At 37.5% G+C, this 21,310-nt stretch overlaps 3 protein-coding genes across 3 annotated transcripts; 2 read left to right on the top strand and 1 right to left on the bottom strand.

Annotated features, from left to right (window-relative positions):
- The first annotated feature begins 1,876 nt into the window (after nucleotides 1–1,876).
- LOC18011045 (hexokinase-3) lies at nucleotides 1,877–5,929 on the top strand. The gene is made up of 9 exons (XM_006393087.2): nucleotides 1,877–2,558; nucleotides 3,297–3,447; nucleotides 3,547–3,726; nucleotides 4,057–4,131; nucleotides 4,349–4,504; nucleotides 4,606–4,704; nucleotides 4,828–4,955; nucleotides 5,156–5,234; nucleotides 5,328–5,929. The coding sequence occupies exons 1-9, from the start codon at nucleotides 2,287–2,289 to the stop codon at nucleotides 5,682–5,684; spliced, it is 1,497 nt and encodes a 498-aa protein (XP_006393149.1). The 5' UTR covers nucleotides 1,877–2,286; the 3' UTR covers nucleotides 5,685–5,929.
- A 9,274-nt stretch (nucleotides 5,930–15,203) lies between these two features.
- On the top strand, nucleotides 15,204–17,903 carry LOC18011165 (formate--tetrahydrofolate ligase). The gene is made up of 5 exons (XM_006393086.2): nucleotides 15,204–15,448; nucleotides 15,753–15,902; nucleotides 15,997–17,172; nucleotides 17,259–17,405; nucleotides 17,484–17,903. Exons 1-5 carry the CDS (start codon nucleotides 15,296–15,298, stop codon nucleotides 17,757–17,759), a joined length of 1,902 nt encoding a protein of 633 aa, XP_006393148.1. The 5' UTR covers nucleotides 15,204–15,295; the 3' UTR covers nucleotides 17,760–17,903.
- A 126-nt stretch (nucleotides 17,904–18,029) lies between these two features.
- On the bottom strand, nucleotides 18,030–19,618 carry LOC18011164 (ubiquitin-conjugating enzyme E2 20). Its single transcript, XM_024150589.1, has 6 exons — nucleotides 19,321–19,618; nucleotides 18,904–18,931; nucleotides 18,570–18,797; nucleotides 18,431–18,494; nucleotides 18,267–18,326; nucleotides 18,030–18,172 (listed from the first exon to the last, which is right to left on the bottom strand). Exons 1-6 carry the CDS (start codon nucleotides 19,434–19,436, stop codon nucleotides 18,126–18,128), a joined length of 543 nt encoding a protein of 180 aa, XP_024006357.1. The 5' UTR covers nucleotides 19,437–19,618; the 3' UTR covers nucleotides 18,030–18,125.
- Between the last annotated feature and the right edge of the window lie 1,692 nt (nucleotides 19,619–21,310).

Genomic DNA, 21,310 nt, shown 5'->3' with positions numbered 1-21,310 from the left:
GGGCAACTACAGTACGTGTATAAATTCATACAATATAAATGCAATCACATAAACACTTAAATGCGAAACTAAATTAATGTAGATGATTGAAAAAAGAAAAATCAAAACGCCCCGGAAAAAGGAAAGAAAGCGTTGCGTCAGCGAAGGGTAAGCAGATGACGTGTCATGTCACGTGACCACAATCACGTTCGAAATCCGAGACCAAAACGCGGAGAACCTCTAGGGTTAAGTAGACCCCAAAGAAGGGTCAAAATGGTAAATATCAAGAAACCTATGGGTCCTACTGTTGAGTGGCAGTTAGCTGTCAAACTAGGGAAGAGCGAATTTTTTCTCTTCTTTTTCTTCTTCTTCTTCTTCCTTTTTTTTTTTTGGGGTTAAACTGCAACGTGCGTTTTCATGGGCTCTGACGCTGTTTGTCCCTCACCATTGTAGATATTTTTAATTTCCCAACAATAAAAAGTAAAAAAAAATTGCCAAAAAAAACAAAAATGAAAAAATAGAGATGATGTAAATTTAAAATTGCCAGCTTTGATGCGGCTGTTCGCCACATTCATACACCAAAGGACATTCGATACTATTGATAATTGCATAAATTTATATTATATCTTATTCTTGTTTTTTTACAGGTCTCTTTATTTATTTATTATTGGTTGGTGTAAAAATCATTCTCAAGTCTCTCAACACACACACATCGATAATGAAACAGTTGTGGGGTTTTGTCATCATTTCCTAATACTTAATATTTACGTTATCATGCTTCCGCCGCTTAGTTTACTAACTAAACCGTTAAGTGAATTAATTAAGTTAATTAAATTGCAACGATTGCTGGCAGAAAATAATAATGGCAATGCGAAAAAATCACATAATATTGCCAAGTTGGCTTAACGTAGGGCATGCTACAAAAAGTTGAAGAAAAGATGGAAAATATTACAACTCAGCCCCTATACATAATAGGGTATTGGACTAGATTCAGCCACGAGTCATTATCAATAATTTGCTCATGGACTGTTTATATTATTAGTTGCTAATTAATTAATTTGATGGTTAGAGTTTTCCGGATTATAATAATTGATCATTAGAGATTCGCAACGGCAAAAAGAGCACGCCGTTGAAATGTTATTCAAAGGAGAGTCTTAATAAATCGACCGGTCAAAGGTCAAACAGGGTTTACTTACTCTTTTACTTTATTTTTTATTTTAAAATGATTTCTAATGATGGAAATTTAAATGTAAGTAGTTACGTTTGGTATTTCCCTATTTGTAACTCACCTTAAAGTGCGATTAAAGAAAAAGAGAGAGAGAGAGGAGACTGGGCACGACGGTAAATATTACAGGAATACAGGGTAAAATGGTTTCTTATTTATTTATTTTTTCCTTAGCGGTCGTATTTTAGTTACTTTCGGTGGCCTTACGAAAATAGGAAAAACATTCAAAAATAATCGCTTCACTTGTTGATGAAACTTGATTTTTCCTCTCATTTTTATCCTCTCATTTTTATCCTTTAAAGATAATTAGGTTGAGAAAGAAGTGTAAGTTAACTAAAATTATACTGAATAAACTTTAAGGGGAAAAGAGCTTAGAAATAAATTATATTGTCATTCACATAAAACATTTTCTTGTCAAGTCTAAAAAACCATTCAGGTGATTTTTGTAATTAGTTCTAAATAAAAATTTGAATGGTAAGAAAAAAGAGATTTTCTTAATTTTTGAAAATAAAATTATTTATAAACTAAAATTAATTGGGGAATTCAAACGAAAAAAAAAACGAAACCGTCGACATCCAAAAAGACGAGAGGGTATAATGTAATTAAGCGAATCTATATACATATATAAATGTGTGTATATATATATATTCATCACTTCGCTTTCCAGCCCCTTCTCTCTCCTTCCGCTTTTGTCTCTGCCGAAATCCATAAATCTCTCTCTCTCTCTCTCTCTCTCTCTCTCCATATTTATCGTCAGTATCACCGCCGGTAACAAACTCAAGTTTGAATCGTTTTGAAAATCGCCGGAGAATATTGAAGGAAACGGCCATCGAATCGAGGCCGTTAGTTTACGGGTACGGGAAGTGACAGCTGAGCGAGAAAGTCGGTTTTGACTGCGGCATCGAGAGAGAAGCAAAAGAAGCTCTTTGATGATGGTGAAACAGATTCGTTTAGGGTTTTCTGATCGGCGGTTTTCACTGCTCAACTCTTTATTGGAGTAGGTTCCGTCTTAGGTTTTGAGAGGGAGAGAGAGGAGAAAAAAGGGGATTGGGTATCGTTTTTGGTTCTGTTTGGTGTTTGTGATGGGGAAGGTCGCGGTTGTGTTTGCGGCGGCTGCGGTTGTGGCGGCTTGTTCTGTGGCGGCGGTGATGGTGGGAAGGAGAATGAAGAGTCGGAGGAAATGGAGGACTGTGGTTGAGATTTTGAAGGAGTTGGAAGAAGCTTGTGATACTCCGGTGGGAAGGTTGAGGCAAGTGGTGGACGCCATGGCGGTGGAGATGCACGCTGGATTGGCTTCTGAAGGTGGCTCCAAGCTTAAAATGCTGCTCACTTTTGTCGATGATTTGCCTAATGGGTAAGATTTCTCTTTCTCCTTTTTTTGTTTCTAATTGGGGATTTCTCTATATCTGTTAACTTCTTGTATTGGTGAACATTTGTAGATAAAATTTGTGTGAAGATGATCCTTGTAATCATGCTTGCTTTCTGATTTATAAAGATTTGGCGATCTCAAGTTTATACCTTTTTCTCTACATTGCATGATCCATGTCCCTTTAGTTTTCTTAATTTTTGTGAAATCGAATGCTTTTTTGCTTGATTCACAATGTATAATTTTTCTAGCTTTAGAATGTGATTAACGAGCTCATTCCTGGTCGTTGTGGCTCTAAAAGGTGAACCTTTGATTTAGGGTCTCGACTTTGAGCTTTAGTTGGAGCCAAGGAATTAAAGAAATGTCAGTGGGTACCATTTTTGCAGGAACAGATCCTTTGATTCTTTTTTTTTTAAAAAAAAAAACAAAAAAATATATGTGAAGTTTACATATGCTATAAAAGCTTGAAAGAGTTCTCCTTCTTTTTTCTCTTATCTCTTGCCTTTACTTTGGTATCTTGTTCCTATCCACTAGATTGCTACTGCTCAAGGAAAATCAACTAGTTTCTTCATATTGTCGCCATTCGATTCTCCCCTTATTGTTGCATGCAGCTCTCTTTCAATGTTCCTAAGCAATTCATTGACAAAGCTTCTAAATATAATTTTATCTTTATCGGATTATGTAATTGGAGTTGTGTAGGTTCTATACTGATACCTTTTATTTCAGGACGGAGAAAGGAACTTATTATGCACTTCACCTTGGAGGCACATATTTTAGGATATTAAGGGTTCATCTGGGTGGTGAAAGGTCTTATCTAGATGTTCAAGATGTTGAACGACACCCCATACCTTCACATTTGATGAATAGCACCAGCGAGGTGACTATTTCGCTTTTTTATTTCTCATCAATCCTTGTTTGTTATATATAATGCAATTTGCTTAATGTTGTGTCTGTTCTTTTGTCCACATGATTTCAGGTTCTTTTCAATTTTCTCGCCTTTTCCTTGGAAAGGTTTATCGAAAAAGAAGGAAATGGGTCCAATTCACAAGGTGTTAAACGGGAACTTGCATTTACGTTTTCGTTCCCAGTCAAACATACTTCTATATCTTCAGGAGTTCTAATCAAATGGACCAAAGGTTTTGAGATTAGTGAAATGGTTGGTAAAATGATGCCTACATTACGCTTTTATTCTCTGCAACCCGTGGCTCTTCTTTCAGATATTGTTTGTTGCTCTTTAGAATAGTTCTAAGGTTATTATTTCCTTTCAACCCATACTAATTTGATAGAACCACTCTTTCTACTATCAAAATATCCTCTGTTATCTCGAAAGCACTCTGGAGTTGATAGGATTGGATGACCTTGATCTAATCATTAGGTGTGTTATGATTTTTTGAAAATGTAATCCATCTCTTGGTATCTGGTGGGAGTTTAACATAGGCAAATTCAAAGTTATTTTGTCATCTAACATGCAAAGTTTAATTTTTAGGTTGGGAATGACATAGCTGAATGTCTTCAAGGAGCGCTGAACAGAAGAGGCCTTAATATGCATGTTGCGGCTCTTGTAAGTTCTTTGTCACTGCAACAGACTCATTTCCTAGGAAAAATTATGGCACACCAACAGAAATTTCTTTGATCTTTCTCCTTTTTACCTACTCTTTTTTTTTTAAAAAAAACTTTTGATGCCCTGGTAGAACTATTTAGAAAAATTATCTATGTATCTGTCAGAAAATCGCAGGAAATGATGATTGCTTCTGAATGAAGTTTCTTCTTTTGAGCAGGTGAATGATACTGTTGGAGCCTTGTCACTTGGATATTATCATGATCCAGATACGGTTGTTGCAGTTGTATTTGGAACAGGTAGTAATGCATGCTACTTGGAACGAACCGACGCCATAATCAAGTGCCAGGGTCTGCTTACAACTTCTGGATGCATGGTATTAAGAATCATTTTGTTTTGCTGTTCCGAGAAATCAGCTAGCATGCTTTAGATCCCTGAGAAATAAATGTAAACGATTCATTCTTTCTTATGTTTCAGGTGGTCAATATGGAGTGGGGAAATTTTTGGTCCTCACATCTGCCTAGAACTTCATATGACATTGACTTGGATGCAGAAAGTTCAAATTCAAACGATATGGTAATCTTTGCCTAACTTCCATCTTCTTCCCCTTCTGTATTGTATTATAATTCATAAGTTATTATCATTTGAAAAACAAGCAGTGAGATCTAATATCTTTTCGGTTTTTTTTTTTATATATAGGGATTTGAGAAGATGATAGCAGGAATGTATCTTGGTGACATTGTTCGTAGAGTAATTCTGCGCATGTCACAAGAATCTGATATCTTTGGACCATCCTCGTCTGTTTTATCTGAGCCTTACGTTCTAAGGTACACATACTCTTTATCTATTTCTCGAAAGCCCTTTTTTTTATTCTGATTAAATGCTTGATCTCACGTCATGCATCTTCTGCATCAACTTCTCAATAAACATGGACACACTTTGATCTTCTTCATCAACTATCTAACTAGTAATGTGGTTTTTTTCTGCATTATCGAAACAACTAACCGTGTATAGTCCAATCTCTCAGAACAAATTCAGTCTCAGCTATGCATGAAGATGACACATCCGAGTTACAAGAGGTAGCAAGAATCTTGAAAGACTTAGGGGTAAGTTATAATCTTGCTATTATTGAACTTGAAGGTTGAAAATGTTATATGGAATTTGAAGAAGATTCACTTGCATGTAAAATGAACAAATAGGTATCAGATGTACCATTGAAGGTGAGAAAAGTAGTGGTAAAAGTATGCGACGTGGTGACACGAAGAGCGGGGAGGCTAGCAGCAGCGGGAATTGCCGGAATCTTGAAGAAGATAGGTCGAGATGGAAGCGGAGGAATCACGAGCGGGAGAAGCAGAAACGAAGTCCAAATGCAGAAAAGAACAGTTGTTGCAGTAGAAGGAGGTTTGTACATGAATTACACCATGTTTAGAGAATCCATGGAAGAAGCGCTCGTTGAGATATTAGGAGAAGAAGTGAGTCAATACGTCATCGTTAAAGCCATGGAAGATGGTTCTAGCATTGGCTCTGCTCTTCTCGTTGCCTCTTTACAGTCATGAGTCGTCATGATCATCATCGTCATCATCGTTCGTATCATTGTTCATATAATTGGTTATCTGGGTCTATTTGTGTGTGTGTATATATATTTATTCAATATTTATTGTTAATTACTGTTATATAGACGCATATATAGCTTGTGTAAATGTTTAGGAAGGTTTTTATCTATTCTTTGTTTCTTCTATTCTTATGATGTGGAAAATAGGTATTTCTTTTCTTAAGACTATGTAAAGGTGATGATGATAAATGGAATTTTCATTTCTGTTGTTTTTTATATGTTTTCTTTTGCTTTTGGACTATGAAGATCAGAACCACACTAAAGAAAATCGTTTGTTCAGCTGATTAAAGAAAGAAAATACTGCTGTATTATTATTATTATTATTATTTTCTTTTCTATCTTCGCTTTGTAACATTTTTTTATCCAAGAAAGTATTACTGTCCAAAAAGGTTTGTTATTGGTTAATGTTTTATGGCAATCATTACATACTTAATGAAACTTGTTGTTATAACCAAAATATTATTCACACTACGCATACAAAACTCGTATAAGGGTGTCAAAAAGAAAAAAGTAATCGTAAGATTAGAACATTTATAGTAAATCTTCTATTATTATTTGAGAAGAACATTTAAAAAAAAAAATTTATATCATATGTGATTTATATTAGTGTCATGCCGAGTGATACCATTTTTATAGATCATTTTGAAATACTTTTTCTATGTTTTTAATTGCTTTTAAGTACTTTTATTACGTTTTTTTAGTATTTGTAGTTCCAAAACTCTTTTCAGGTAACTTAGGAAAAAGCTTAACAAAATGGATAAAAAACCACATTTCAGCTCAGAGTCAAACCGTCAGAAATTCACCCCTGATTGAAGGTCTTTTCACCGTCTGTTCCAGCTCAAATTTGGAGATCTTAAAGATGGAAGTATCAGCTTTCCAGTGCACTTTACAGCTTGGAAATCCAACGGTTCAATCAAAAGATACGCGAAGAGCAAGATGTCCCGTAAACCAGCCGCCAAGCACTTCTACCCGCGGCCAAACACTCATTCCCCACGGTCAGGAGCATCCCGACCGCGGCAAACCACTCATTCCCCACGGTCAGAGCCCGCCCGACCGCGGCCATCAACCTCCGAGCCCAGAAGCCTATTTCTGAAGCCCACAATGATTCCTTCATTTGGAGAAACCCTAAGTGACATCCAGAGAAGTCTTGAGCACTATAAATACATGTCTTAGGAACCCTAATCGATCATCATATTCTATCTTTCTTATTGTTTTAGAATACTCTTAATTTTTAGGTTTTAGGGAGAGAGAGATTTGTTTTCTTGAACCCTTGTTCTTTCTTTTTCAATTTCGGTTTCTATTCTATTTATTAATACTATGCTTTTGATTTCGTTCATTATGTCTGAGTAGTTTTATTGTTGGGATTAAGGGATTTTCGATGGGGATTTATATGTTCGATGAGGATTCCATGAGCTTTTGAACCGAATCTTAGAACTTTTTCTTCTGAATTCGTTTTTACTGCATGAGAGTAGCGTCATGAACTACAATCTGATCCAGATGTTTGGTGACACGAAAGTTTTCATCCAGTGTCAGATCTAGTTTGGGAGAGCAAAACAAACATAGGAGTGGAAACCTACCTATGGGCGATTTGTGAATTAGGACGAGTTTTAAACATAATGCATCTCTTCTCTTCTAGGGCCAAAGTGGAAACCTACTGGTCAGGGTTGAGAGAGATAGTTGTCTATAATCACGACAGTGGCGTATTCATACGTCCGTGACTCCAGTTCAAAAAGTTTAAGCTAAGATCTTATCAAACTTACTCTCTAGCAATGTTTTGAATCGTTCGTACAACTGAGAAAACTTCCCTGAACCCCAACGCCTTCTTTCCCATTGATTTACACCGATTTTCTTTCAAGCTTTAGTTCAATATTGTCTTTCCTTTTTAGTTCATTTTCATTTAAGCAATTAGATATCCGTTTTTTTACATTTTTAGTCATTTTCGTTAAGTTTAGTTATTACATCATTTAATTCCCGTATTCTCTTTTAATATTTCGTTTTTACATTTTAAACACACTACCAAACCCCCACAAAACCGTTTTGGTTCTAGACTTCCTTACTTTATACTTATTTCGAAGGCTTTTTGTAGGAAAAGATTCTCCTTCCCTGTGGATTCGATCCCTAAGTACTATAATCGATCAGCTGTGCACTTGCGGCTATTGATTTCATTTAGGGTAAAACTTGACAACCCTCGACACACACGACACAACACATCAAGTTTTTGGCGCCGTTGCCGGGGAAGACACGCGTTTTCTTTTCTGCAAAACCCCGAGAAAGGTTAGTATATCGACTCTAAAACCCCCTTTTCTGCAGCTTTCCATTTTTCGGTTATTTTGTTTCCATTTCAGAAGATATGGATCCTATAAATCGAAATATACACTATGAGGAAGGTTTCTATAACACTCCTCAAGCCACCAGACGCAGAGAGAAGCATCTACGCGATCTCTACGAAAAAACTCAAAGCGAAGACTACAGAACGTCCCAGAAGGAGCCCTACGCACCTCAAATGGCCAACCCTGAACAACCTGCTCGTCGTTTGCCTCACAAGAATGAAAACGTCCAACTCATTCACCGATTGGAACTACTAGAATTGACGGTCTCGCACTTACTCGACGTTCAAGCAAGATCCAGATCCACAATCGATGAGAAAATTGACGACTTGTCAATGCGCTTTAACAGAAAGCTTGAAGGTCTTTCAGCTCAAGTCAAGACCATCGAAAGCCAACTAAACGAGGGTGCTGAAACCGTCCAGGAGAGGATGGAAGCAATCGAAGAACGAGTTGGAGCACACAAAGTTCGCATTCGCAAAGCCGGTTGGAACATCCGCACCTTAGAGATCAAACTTGATGAAGCAGAAGAGACTATTAACTACCATAACAACCAAACCTATTCTTGCGTGGAAGAGATTTGGGATGGAGTACACAAGGTTCAAGAGAAAGCAGAGGCAATAGACTCAACCGTGAACAAAGTAGTCTATGCCCTCGATGAAATCGAAGAGAAAGTCGAAAAGCTTATACAAGGACGTGAAACGAATGGTTCGACGCTTCTCATCGAAGATCTTAGCCTAAAAGAGGAGGAGACGGAGTTAGAAGGTGCAGAAATCAGTTCAGATGGCAAAGGAGCAGACGAAACGGAGGAAACAACTAGGAGCCTCCTTCCCGCGGTCGGAACTCTCGTGACCGTGGCCAACAAGCTTCCAGCCGCGGTCGTGAGCCTCCTGACCGCGGCAAAACCCTCCCCACCCGCGGTCGTGAAGCCTCTACCCGCGGCAAATGCTCCTTCAGATACCTTTCAGCCCTTTTCCACTTCTACATGTCAATGCTTATTTGATACATCTGTTGGGATGGTCAAAGCCCCTCTTCATGAGCAAATGGTGTATGCTATCAGCTCCAAAACATCTCAAGAAGAAAATGAGGTACTCCCTTGCAATATAGTTTTAGCATATGAGGATGATGTGAAGGGCACTACCTCGAAGATGAAGACTATCGTCTGTTCATAGAAGGAGGGAATCCAGGCAAAATGGTGGAATTAAAAGTACCAATCTCCAGAGAAAGGCTCATTGAATTCAACAAGTTTGTGAAATTGATCCCTCTTTACACAGGTTTCGATGATATATGGCATCTTGGTTGTTTGCAAGTTTTCTTTAGGTACAACAAGGAGACAAAGGAGGATATCAGAACCTACTTTGGGAGGGCCAGACGTCTGACTTTCCCCAGAACATCCCCTGATGCTGCTGTTTATTCAATCCATCTCCAAAGACCGGAAGACTGTAGCCACTACACCAACAAAATCAGCAAAGAAAAGCTTGACGAATTTAATGATGTGGTTCGAAATTTGCCTGAAGGAATCACGTTTGCCAGAGCTTGCAAGGATTTCATGATAGGCCACTACTTCTGTGAGAGCAAAGAATCAATCCCTGAGATAGAAGACTTATTCAATCATGCCAGAAAAGGTAAACCTGTTCGTATACTTCATAAAATCGAAGGTGCAGGTCAGTTTCTTATCTCTTGTTCTATTAGAGGAGAAATGTTTAAAAACGTGCTATGTGATTCTGGAGCTTGTCTTAACATGATGTCCAAGGCAATTAAACACCTTGAGACTTGGTATTAAACACCTGCGCAGGACTAGAACAAAGATTATCCTAGCTGATGATTCAAATGCAACAGCTCAAGGAATAACTCATGAAATTCCTTTGAGAATAGGAGATTGCATAGTGCCTGTCGACTTCTACATTGTCGAAACGAGAGATGCAACATATCCAGTGATTCTGGGATGGTCTTTTCTAGCAACTTCCGGAGCTATAATGGACTGGCCAAACCGGAGGATTTCATTTGCTAATATTGACAAAGATGTCTTCACAGAAGCTGTTCCATACAATAGCAAAGCAGGAAAACGTTCTGCAACAGAAGAGTTTGAAGAAGAACTTTGGAGTGACGAAGAACCTGCTAAGCAAAGCAAGGAGATGTCGAAAAAGACTTGTCTCAGGACAAGGTCTTCTTCATTGGAATAAGTCACGTCCAACACCAAAAGTCGAGCTAAACGACTTAAAACAAAAGCGCTTAATGGGAGGAAACCCATTTAGGTATTGTTTTCTTTAGGATTTTTCTTTCTTTTTCTTTTGATCTTTTTCTTTTTCTTAGTTTCAGGTGTTTCTTATAAAACAAAAAAGCCAAAAAAATAAAAAAACCAGAAAAACCAAAAAGAAGGATGGTACCTGACTGCTCGGCCCAGCAGGAACCAAGGAGAAGCAGGAATAGGCCGCGATATAAGCCCCCGCGGTCGCAGACGTTCTGACCGCGGGAAACCTATCATCGACCGCGGTCGCGTGGTTCTGACCGCGGCCAAGCGCTTGGTTGCCGCGGTCGTGTGGCCCTTGACCGCGGCACTTGGTCGTTGACATCCAAACCCGACCCAAACCACCCACTTCACCTCATTTCACCTCACCAATCACCCTCCACCTCATTCATCAACCACCACCACCTTCATCACCACCTAATCACCTTCCCAAACCCCTTCGAATAAATCCGGTTCATCTCCACCAGCATCCCGGATCCAGGTAAGTTCTCTTTGTCCTTACCAATTCGATTATCTATGTATTTTTCTCATCCAATCTCGACTTGTTTCACACTGAGGACAGTGTGATTTAAGTCTGGGGGAGGATTTCATCCCTTTCTAACCACTTTTCTTTCATGAGTCTTGCATTATCTACACTTTTTGCCTTTTCCTTAAAGTTTTTCAAAATCGGTTTTCAAAACAAAATACGTTTTAAAAGGAATGGTGAATATGAATCAATGATAGTTGACTGTGTGCTTTAGACTGTTCCTAGTGACATGCTCATTCATGATTTAGGACTAGACTAGGCGGTAGCTAAGCACATTTGAAACGAAGTACCCTAGAGGAATTTGAATGAGATTTAGATTAAGGGATACACTAGCTTTGTTTTATTTGGACTTAATTTGGACTTAATTTTCTCATTGAAGCATTAGACCAGGGAAACGAATCATACATTCAGGACTCCTTTATCCTTTTACCACTCTCTGTTGATCCTGAATGGCTAGTTCATCTTTAGCTAGTTCCCCACCTTAACCAATCCTCTTTCAAACCACATGCACTCTTGTTTTCTATTGTCTTATATGCGAATAAGTGCAAAAACGTTGGAGAGAAAGAGGAACGACGCAGTTTTCAGTCACCAAGGACAGAGACCTGCGATTTTCCGGAAATATTCCTGGAAGGATTCAACACAAGAGGAAGCTCAGTTTGCCTTAGAAAATCTCAAATGTTGGTACAATCTCGTCCTCTAGTCTCTCTCTCTTTAAAAGGCATTTCCTTTCAAAAAAAAAATCCGAAAATAAGAAAAGAAAGTAAATAAAAGCCTTAGAGAGTCTAGAGAGTTTGAATTTTAAGTCCCAAGGCAACATGAGTTTGATTTTATGGAGTTTTGGAGATTGTTTTCTGATTCCCGAAAAAAATCTAAGTCTTGGGGAACAGCTGTTTACAACAAAGGAGGAAGGATTATGCAATAACATTTGGCAAGAAGAAGTGACTGAAAACTGTGGTCATCAATAGGTCCTTATATCTCTTGTGGTTTTGCATATTATCTTGCATCCTCCAGATCTTCAGGTCACCCGAAAAAACTCCACCACTTAAATAGCCCTTTAATGCCAAACGCCGTCTACCCTGGATGATGTCTTTAATGAGAACTCACTATTGAGCTTAATGAATGTAGAGAGCTAGTTGACTGGAATCAAGATTTAAATTGTTTAAGTTTTGCATGACGGAAAAATTGGACTAGTATCTCTTGTGCATTGGTGAAAATTTTCTAGACTAAGTTGTGGATTGATGCACTATCTTTGGTCCTAGTTTAGGAGTTCATGTCTATGAGATTTGTGCATTCCCTATTTTTGTTTTCACTTAACCAGTTTAGGCTTCTGCTTTGTTTGAGGACAAACAAAGGTTTAAGTCTGGGGGAGTTGATAACACCGTATTTTGACCACTTTTATGGATCATTTTGAAATACTTTTTCTATGTTTTTAATTGCTTTTAAGTACTTTTATTACGTTTTTCTAGTATTTGTAGTTTCAAGACTCTTTTCAGGTAACTTAGGGAAAAGCTTAACAAAATGGATAGAAAACCACATTTCAGCTCAGAGTCAAACCGTCAGAAGTTCACCCCTGATTGAAGGCCTTCTCACCGTCTGATCCAGCTCAAATTTGGAGACCTTAAAGATGGAAGTATCAGCTTTCCAGTGCACTTTACAGCTTGGAAATCCAACGGTTCAATCAAAAGATACGCGAAGAGCAAGATGTCCCGTAAACCAGCCGCCAAGCACTTCTACCCGCGGCCAAACACTCATTCCCCACGGTCAGGAGCATCCCGGCCGCGGCAAACCACTCATTCCCCACGGTCAGAGCCCTCCCGACCGCGGCCATCAACCTCCGAGCCCAGAAGCCCATTTCTGAAGCCCACAATGATTCCTTCATTTGGAGAAACCCTAAGTGACGTCTAGAGAGGTCTTGAGCACTATAAATACATGTCTTAGGAACCCTAATCGATCATCATATTCTATCTTTCTTATTGTTTTAGAATACTCTTAAGTTTTAGGTTTTAGGGAGAGAGAGATTTGTTTTCTTGAACCCTTGTTCTTTTTTTTTCAATTTCGGTTTCTATTATATTTATTAATACTATGCTTTGATTTCGTTCATTATGTCTGAGTAGTTTTATTGTTGGGATTAAGGGATTTTCGATGGGGATTTATATGTTCGATGAGGATTCCATGAGCTTTTGAGCCGAATCTTAGAACTTTTTCTTCTGAATTCGATTTTACTGCATTAGAGTAGCGTCATGAACTACAATCTGATCCAGATGCTTGGTGACACGAAAGTGTTCATCCGGTGTCAGATCTAGTTTGGGAGAGCAAAACAAACATAGGAGTGGAAACCTACCTATGGGCGATTTGTGAATTAGGACGAGTTTTAAACATAATACATCTCTTCTCTTCCAGGGCCAGAGTGGAAACTTACTGGTCAGGGTTGAGAGAGATAGTTGTCTATGATCACGACAGTGGCGTATTCATACGTCTGTGACTCCAATTCGAAAAGTTTAAGCTAAGATCTTATCAAATTTACTCTCTAGCAATGTTTTGAATCGTTCGTACCCCTGAAAAAACTTCCCTGAACCCCAACGCCTTCTTTCCCATTGATTTACACCGATTTTCTTTCAAGCTTTAGTTCAATATTGTCTTTTCTTTTTAGTTCATTTTCATTTAAGCAATTAGATATCCGTTTTTTTACATTTTTAGTCATTATCGTTAAGTTTAGTTATTACGTCATTTAATTCCCGTATTCTCTTTTAATATTTCGTTTTTACATTTTAAACACACTACCAAACCCCCACAAAACCGTTTTGGTTCTAGACTTCCTTACTTTATACTTATTTCGAAGGCTTTTTGTAGGAAAAGATCCTCCTTCCCTGTGGATTCGATCCCTAAGTACTACAATCGATCAGCTGTGCACTTGCGGCTATTGATTTCATTTAGGGTAAAACTTGACAACCCTCGACACACACGACACAACACATCACTGAGGTGTCAAGCTCAGAAAGCTTCTCAGACATTTTTTAAAAATAAGTTAATTTATTAGATTAATTACATCATATGCCATTAATCTTAATTGGGTTAGAGACTAATTTATATCAATTCTATATTTAATACTCAAATATTTAATTTGTAAAGATATTCTTTCTCTTTCTATTTCTTATGAAAAAATAATACATATTTATAAAAAATTAATAAGCAAAGTATCTTAATCTGATGTTAGACCGGTTAGATATAACGTATTAATCTAATTTAATATATTTAATGTGCAATTTCATTCATAGAAAAAAATACTATTAAAATTAATTATAAAACCAATAATTATCTAGCATTTATATAACTGTATTACAAAATAAATGTAACTTTAATTATCATTTATATATGTAATTATAATTATCAGCTAATATTTTTATAGTTGTATTTCTATACATTATATATATATATATATATATTCGAATAAAATAATTATGGTTAATATTTACTCGTGCGGATAATCACCTAGTAAACTATTAATTGACACAAATTTATTTTCTTTAAAAATTTAAATTAGAAAAGGAAACATTTCAAACTTCAATCAACTAATCAAGGTTCGAGAGATGGAAAAGTTATGTTAAACGACGTTGGGTGATCATTTTTTTCTCAATAGAAACCGAAAATGTAAAATCTGCAACAAAATGGGCTTACACACAACAACATCAGTTTTGATTATGCAGATGGGGCTTATATGCACATAAGACTTCTAACGTTGATATAAATACAAACTACAAGTGCTTCAAGGTTATAGAGCATCAAGAAGAGCCCATCTATTCCACATCTTTTGTTTGTATATGAATTAGCTATGTAAAGTTGAAGAAAACGAGTGCAAAACGTTGTTTGTTGAATATTCTAAAGGTCTCTCTATAAACATGTATCGCCCAGGGCATCAAATGAACTACCAATGTTCATCTTCCAAAACCTACAATTAATGGAAACAAGAGTTGTCTGAACAATCTGAAACAAGTAGGAAGGAATATGAATGATAATTTTTCCTCTTTTTGTGACTCAGAGAATTCTAGATGTTGTCCACCAAGCAACGTACCTCAAGCTATGGAAAGATGCAAATGAAGATGACACCATGCAAAATGAAGTGTATTCCTAGTTATCAAGCCACCTCATCAGAATATCCTGACTCCAAAACATATGAACATAAACATAATCACCTAACTATGTGTATATTACGAAAAATCAACAATGGTGGGCCTTGCTAGAGAGGCTGCGCTTAGCCGCTTATAGAATAAGGGTGAAACCGTCATTTCTATACCTTCAATTATTATATTGTTTTGAATTATTAAAAGGTGAGGAAAATAAACATCATCGTCATCTTTCATATTCTCATCATCATCCTCGAGCGAAAGATCAGAACTTAACACCAAAAACCAAAAGGGAAAGACTTTTTTTTTTTATCACTCTAGAGAGCAGCGAGAGCGATGAGCTCATCAAGAAAGCTTCAGGTTGTTTCACCAGTTCCCGCCGATATCGACGTCGCTAATTCCGTCGAGCCTTTACACATCGCCGAGATTGCCAAAGATCTCAATCTCAGCCCACTTCACTACGATCTCTATGGCAAGTACAAAGCAAAGGTATTCTCTTTTTATATACCCTTCTTCTTTTTTTTTCTTTGAAAATGAATTAGTCATGAATCTTCCTGTCTCTGGGTTGTTCTCCGGATTGTTTGAGATTCGATTGATGAACATAATTGTTTGGTTTTAGTCGAGGTTTGAGAGACAAAGTCACCTCTTTTATTACTTTTTTGTTGCCATTTTCTGTTACTTTTTTGTTGTTGGTAGACAAAATTGTTGATCATAGACTCTCAAACAAAAGTTTCTCTCATGAAGTTCGGATTTAGTGGTTCAGTTTTCTGATAAAATCAATTGATGATCTCAGGTGTTGTTGTCTGCGTTTGATGAGCTTCAAGGGCAAGAAGATGGTTACTATGTGGTTGTTGGAGGGATTACTCCAACTCCTCTTGGAGAAGGCAAATCAACTACCACTGTAGGACTTTGCCAAGCCTTAGGCGCTTACCTCGACAAGAAGGTTTCACATATATCTCTCTCTCTCTCTTTGCTTTCACTTGTTAGCTTATTGCTTCTCTCTCTTTGTACTGATTTTACTGAGTGTTGTTTCTTAGGTTGTGACTTGTCTTCGCCAACCATCACAAGGACCGACCTTTGGAATCAAAGGAGGTGCAGCTGGTGGTGGGTATAGTCAGGTGATTCCCATGGATGAGTTCAATCTTCATCTCACTGGAGATATTCACGCCATTACAGCTTCCAACAATCTCTTAGCTGCTGCAATCGACACTCGGATTTTCCATGAGGCGTCTCAATCCGACAAGGCTCTCTTTAATAGGCTTTGCCCTCCGAATAAAGAAGGGAAGCGTAGTTTCAGCGACATTATGTTTAGGCGGTTGACAAAGCTTGGGATCTCCAAGACCAGTCCTGAGGATCTTACTCCCGAGGAGATAAAGAAATTTGCTAGGCTTGATATTGATCCTGCTTCTATCACGTGGAGAAGAGTGATGGATGTTAATGATCGGTTCTTGAGGAAGATTACTGTTGGTCAGGGACCTGAGGAAAAAGGGATGACTAGAGAAACTGGATTTGACATTTCTGTTGCTAGTGAGATTATGGCTGTTTTGGCTTTAACAACCTCACTTGGTGATATGAGAGAGAGGCTTGGAAAAATGGTGATTGGTAACAGCAAGGCCGGTGATCCGATAACAGCGGATGATCTTGGTGTTGGAGGAGCCTTGACTGTTCTAATGAAAGACGCTATTAACCCCACACTCATGCAGACACTTGAAGGGACACCTGTCCTAGTTCATGCTGGTCCTTTTGCAAACATAGCTCATGGAAACTCATCTATAGTTGCGGATAAGATCGCTTTGAAGCTGGTGGGACCTGGTGGATTCGTGGTAACAGAAGCGGGTTTTGGTTCTGACATTGGTACAGAGAAGTTCATGAACATTAAGTGCCGTTACAGCGGGCTAACGCCTCAGTGTGCCATTGTTGTGGCGACTGTTAGGGCCTTGAAAATGCATGGTGGTGGGCCTGATGTTGTTGCCGGGAGGCCTCTTGATCGTGCGTATGTAAGCGAGAATGTTTCCTTGGTTGAAGCTGGATGTGTGAATCTAGCAAAGCATATTTCAAACACAAAGGCGTACGGTGTGAATGTAGTTGTTGCCGTGAATATGTTCTCAACAGATACCGAAGCAGAACTAAATGCAGTTAGGAAGTTTTCGATGGATGCTGGTGCTTTTGATGCTGTGATTTGTTCCCACCATGCTCATGGTGGCAAAGGAGCGGTAAAATCTTCTCTCTTCTAAACTTGACACTTTGTGGTCTGCAGTTTGCAATCTCAGCTTATTTTATGTTGTAAATGTTGTTGTAGGTGGATCTTGGTATCGCGGTTGAAAAAGCTTGTCAAAACATTACACAGCCACTTAGGTTTCTATACCCACTGGACATTAGCATCAAAGATAAAATTGAAGCCATTGCCAAGTCCTATGGAGCCAGTGGTGTTGAATACTCAGACCAGGTGATTGATTGACCTAGACCGACTTCATTTTGTTCTTGCAGAGTTATTATAATTCTTACTGTGGTAATGTGAATGCAGGCTGAGAAACAGATTGAGATGTACACTCAGCAGGGCTTCTCCAGTCTTCCCATATGCATGTCCAAAACACAGTACTCATTCTCGCACGATGCATCGAAGAAAGGAGCACCTTCGGGCTTTGTGTTGCCGATAAGAGATGTAAGAGGAAGCATTGGAGCTGGATTCATTTATCCTCTTGTTGGTACAATGAGTACAATGCCTGGACTTCCGACAAGACCTTGCTTCTATGAGATTGATATTGACACTGTCACTGGAAAAGTTCGTGGCCTTTCTTAACTTTGGTGGATCAATCAAAGCTTGAAAAATGTTAATGTATGAACCATCACTTCTCCTTACTTCAACAATAAAAAAGAATGATGATTGTACTTTGAATTTGAGTGTGTTTATTTTTTTAACTGAATAAGAATATATCTCCTTCTCTCTGATTAATCTCTGAAAATCTCGCTCATCACATTATGTCATTATTATTTGGCTCAAGTCAAAACTCAAGGTAATATAACGTTACAGAGAAAACTTCTGATGTTGAAAAACAAAGAATAAAGCAAATGAGTGACACAATCAATGTGTTTCTTCTACAAAATCATTATATGTGAGAGATCATCAAAGGCACTGGAGATTTATGAATCAGAACATCTTGAAGAATCATGCACTAGGAGGCTTGTAGAGCTTCTCAACCATCTTCCTATACTCTGCACAGGGAAACAAAAGAGTCATAAGAAAGTCATAATGGATGATGGACTTAGAAGATGAATGTGAAATCGTTATCTGCATTTTTATTTTTACCTTCTTGGTTGCTCCAGAGCTGAGCTGCTTGAGTGTTCAATGGTGAGCTGATGTTCGGTTCTGACCAACGCAAGGACGTAGAAACACACACACATACAGTCAGATATTGGATTAACCAGCCAAAGTGCTTAAAAGATATCAAAGGTTAAGCACAATAAGATTACCTCCGAGAAGGCTCTGAATCGACAGTAATATTGTCCTGACATCGTAAGCAGATGACCATTTATCCTGCCCAAAAAGAAAAAAAATGTGAAAACAGATAAAACTTTTGGTACTTCTACACAAGTGGAAGGTATTATTTACCTGAAGAATGTCCAAGCAGATATTGCCATAGACATCAACATTGGGGTGGAAGCAACACGTCTCGAACTTGATCTTTGGAGGTTTGAAAGGATAGTCATTGGAGAAGGAGAGCGAGAGTCTGTACTCAGTTCCTTCGAACACCGTGTCTTTGCTTCCTGTTATTGTCCCTTTCCAGCAGAATATGTTGTCTTCCTCTGGGAAAGCGGATATTCCCGGATCGCCGCCCATCTGAAAAACACCCCAAGACAATGCCCCATATGAGCATTCGTAACTACAAAACTGGTTCAAGATTTGCTTATTTCCAACAAGTATGAAAGAGAAGATGATAACTAACCATCAAGCCCATTAATTCAGATTGCAGCCTGCGTTTATGTAAAGAGAATCTGGATTAGGAATCTGGATTAAAATCAAAGCTTTATGCAATGTAGAGTAGAGGGAAGTATTAAGATCTGATTCATAATGAATAAGAAGAAAACCACATTGAAACAAGAAACACAAATTGTCTTTATCATCTCAAGAGTTCAAGTTTTCTCAGAGACATTCTAACAAACGACTTGTATATTGTAAGCAAAAGTTATAGGACAAGTCTCCGACTTTGCTCTGTGGATCCATAAGTAAATCGATCACAAACCAACTACTAGCAAACCATACAAACCCATGAAACGAAGAAAGACGAATCTGAGCCATAAACATGAACGCGATTTCGTTTATGTTGGAGCAAGATGGAGAGAAAACAAAAGAAAGAAGATACCTTTTGAGAACAGATTGGCTATCAACAGTCTTAGTCGGAGGAGCAGGTTGCTTTGATCCGTTAGTCGCCGGAGGATCAGCCGGAGTATTTCCCTGGTACCCATTAACGGCCGCCATCACTTTCGCTTTATTAACCGTCAAGACCCAAAACCCAACTAGATTATTTGATTTAAGAGTAGAATCGAATTTCAGGGACTGATCGAAAGTAGAAAGAAGGAGAAGAGAGAGAGAAGGAGAAAACAAAGAAAGATCGTTTTTTTCTTTGTCCCTTCTTCTTCCGATGAGTGAGAGAAAGGATGAAGATGGATGGGTCTCTCTCTGAGGTTATAAAACGGCGTCTGGGTGAGAGAAACGGCGTCGCATTAAGTGAAAAAAGGAAAAAGGAAAAAGAATATGTTAAAAAGAGAATTTTTTTTTTTTTCGGTGAACGTTGGAAAGCAAACAAGCGGTGCTTGGAGGCATTTGAAATCTGCTTATCTAACGGCTAGTTACTTCCTCTTTTTTGTTTCCTTTCCTTTTTTTTTTCTTCCCAATTTGTAAAAGGCAAAAAAATCTAATTTTTGTTGAATGCATTGTATAGTATTCCTTTAAAATGGAATTAATTCCTTAATATACACATTGTTTTCTTCAAAACCTTAAGATACATCGTATTCTAATATACTTTTGTAAAGAACAATATTTGCTACAGATATGGACCATATGGTTAGGTGCACCATACCAATAATGAATGATCAAAATGCATTTTGATATTTTTAACTATATATTGATAGAAATATGTTTTTATTACAGTGAACAATGCACACATTAATGGTTGACTAGAAAATTAGTAAATTAACAAAGCTAAAACCAAATTACTATTATTATTATTGAACCACAAAATGATTCATTTATCAAATCATTAGCCAAATTATCAAATCATTAACCAATTAACATTTGATCTAGAAAAATTGAATGCACTTCAAAATCACAAATCCAAATCATGATATAGAAGGACTAGACTAATTAATTCATTCCGGTTTCTGGTCGGAAAAGATTATCAGTGAAAGTTTGGCCTATAACCTTCTTATCATATATATTATAAGCGAAGTAAAATTTTAGTTTAGAAGTCTCTCCTTCAATTTCAAGGTGGTTAATTACCATTTGCTCCTCTTTAAAATTGATTAAAAATAACTAAATTAATTAATTATATTTATATTGATTTCCTTAGATTGCATTTGTTTTTTTTCTTTAAGTAAATCTTAGATATTTTTTTTTTAATGAAAATATATGTTTTACCCGATTTGCATAAATCTTATGTATCGATTTACTGATTTACATTATTAACCGATATATGTTATATATGTACGTTTTTGTTCATTGCTCTCATGGAATAAATTATTTATTTTCTTTTCTTCAATTTAAAACAAGCTACCGTCTTGTGGTTATAACAAATACTGCTATCTAACCAAACTTAATCGATCCAACACATTGAAATACGATTGTTAAATGCTGATCAAACCGCGAACAAACAAATTGTATTAATAGAATGGTCGTCTTGTGTGTTGTTATTGTCTGATGTTTAGTGTAGTTGTGTTTATACTTTTCAAATTTTCTTTATTTTGATTTGGCTATACCACAACCATTCACGTTTACGTTGTGTTTGCTTATAATGAATATAAAATTTGGTTGGTTCTTGCTAATAATCTTCATGGATCATTGAAAACGAGCAAAGTTTTCTCGAGGTCGACTCTTCAATGATTGTTTGCCCACAAACTGAAGTGGTGACTAACACAATTAACTGAAGAGTCATTCAGTTGTGGACTTTGAAATGTTTCTGTTTGGTGTTTACAATCATGAACCTGAAGTTTCACTTTGTCAATCACAGGATGAGGGTGTCTACAACTCCAAACTTGGAGTTACAATTATCTGTAAATTGTTTTTATCCTCACTCCCTTTATGTCACTCCTTATCTTTACACACAGACAGTAAAATCTCCTTATAAATAGAAACTA

This window comes from Eutrema salsugineum, unplaced genomic scaffold (assembly GCF_000478725.1).
Source record: "Eutrema salsugineum unplaced genomic scaffold, Eutsalg1_0 scaffold_7, whole genome shotgun sequence".
In the NCBI taxonomy this organism is placed as follows: domain Eukaryota; kingdom Viridiplantae; phylum Streptophyta; class Magnoliopsida; order Brassicales; family Brassicaceae; genus Eutrema; species Eutrema salsugineum.
This window is presented reverse-complemented; position numbering and strand designations above follow the sequence as displayed.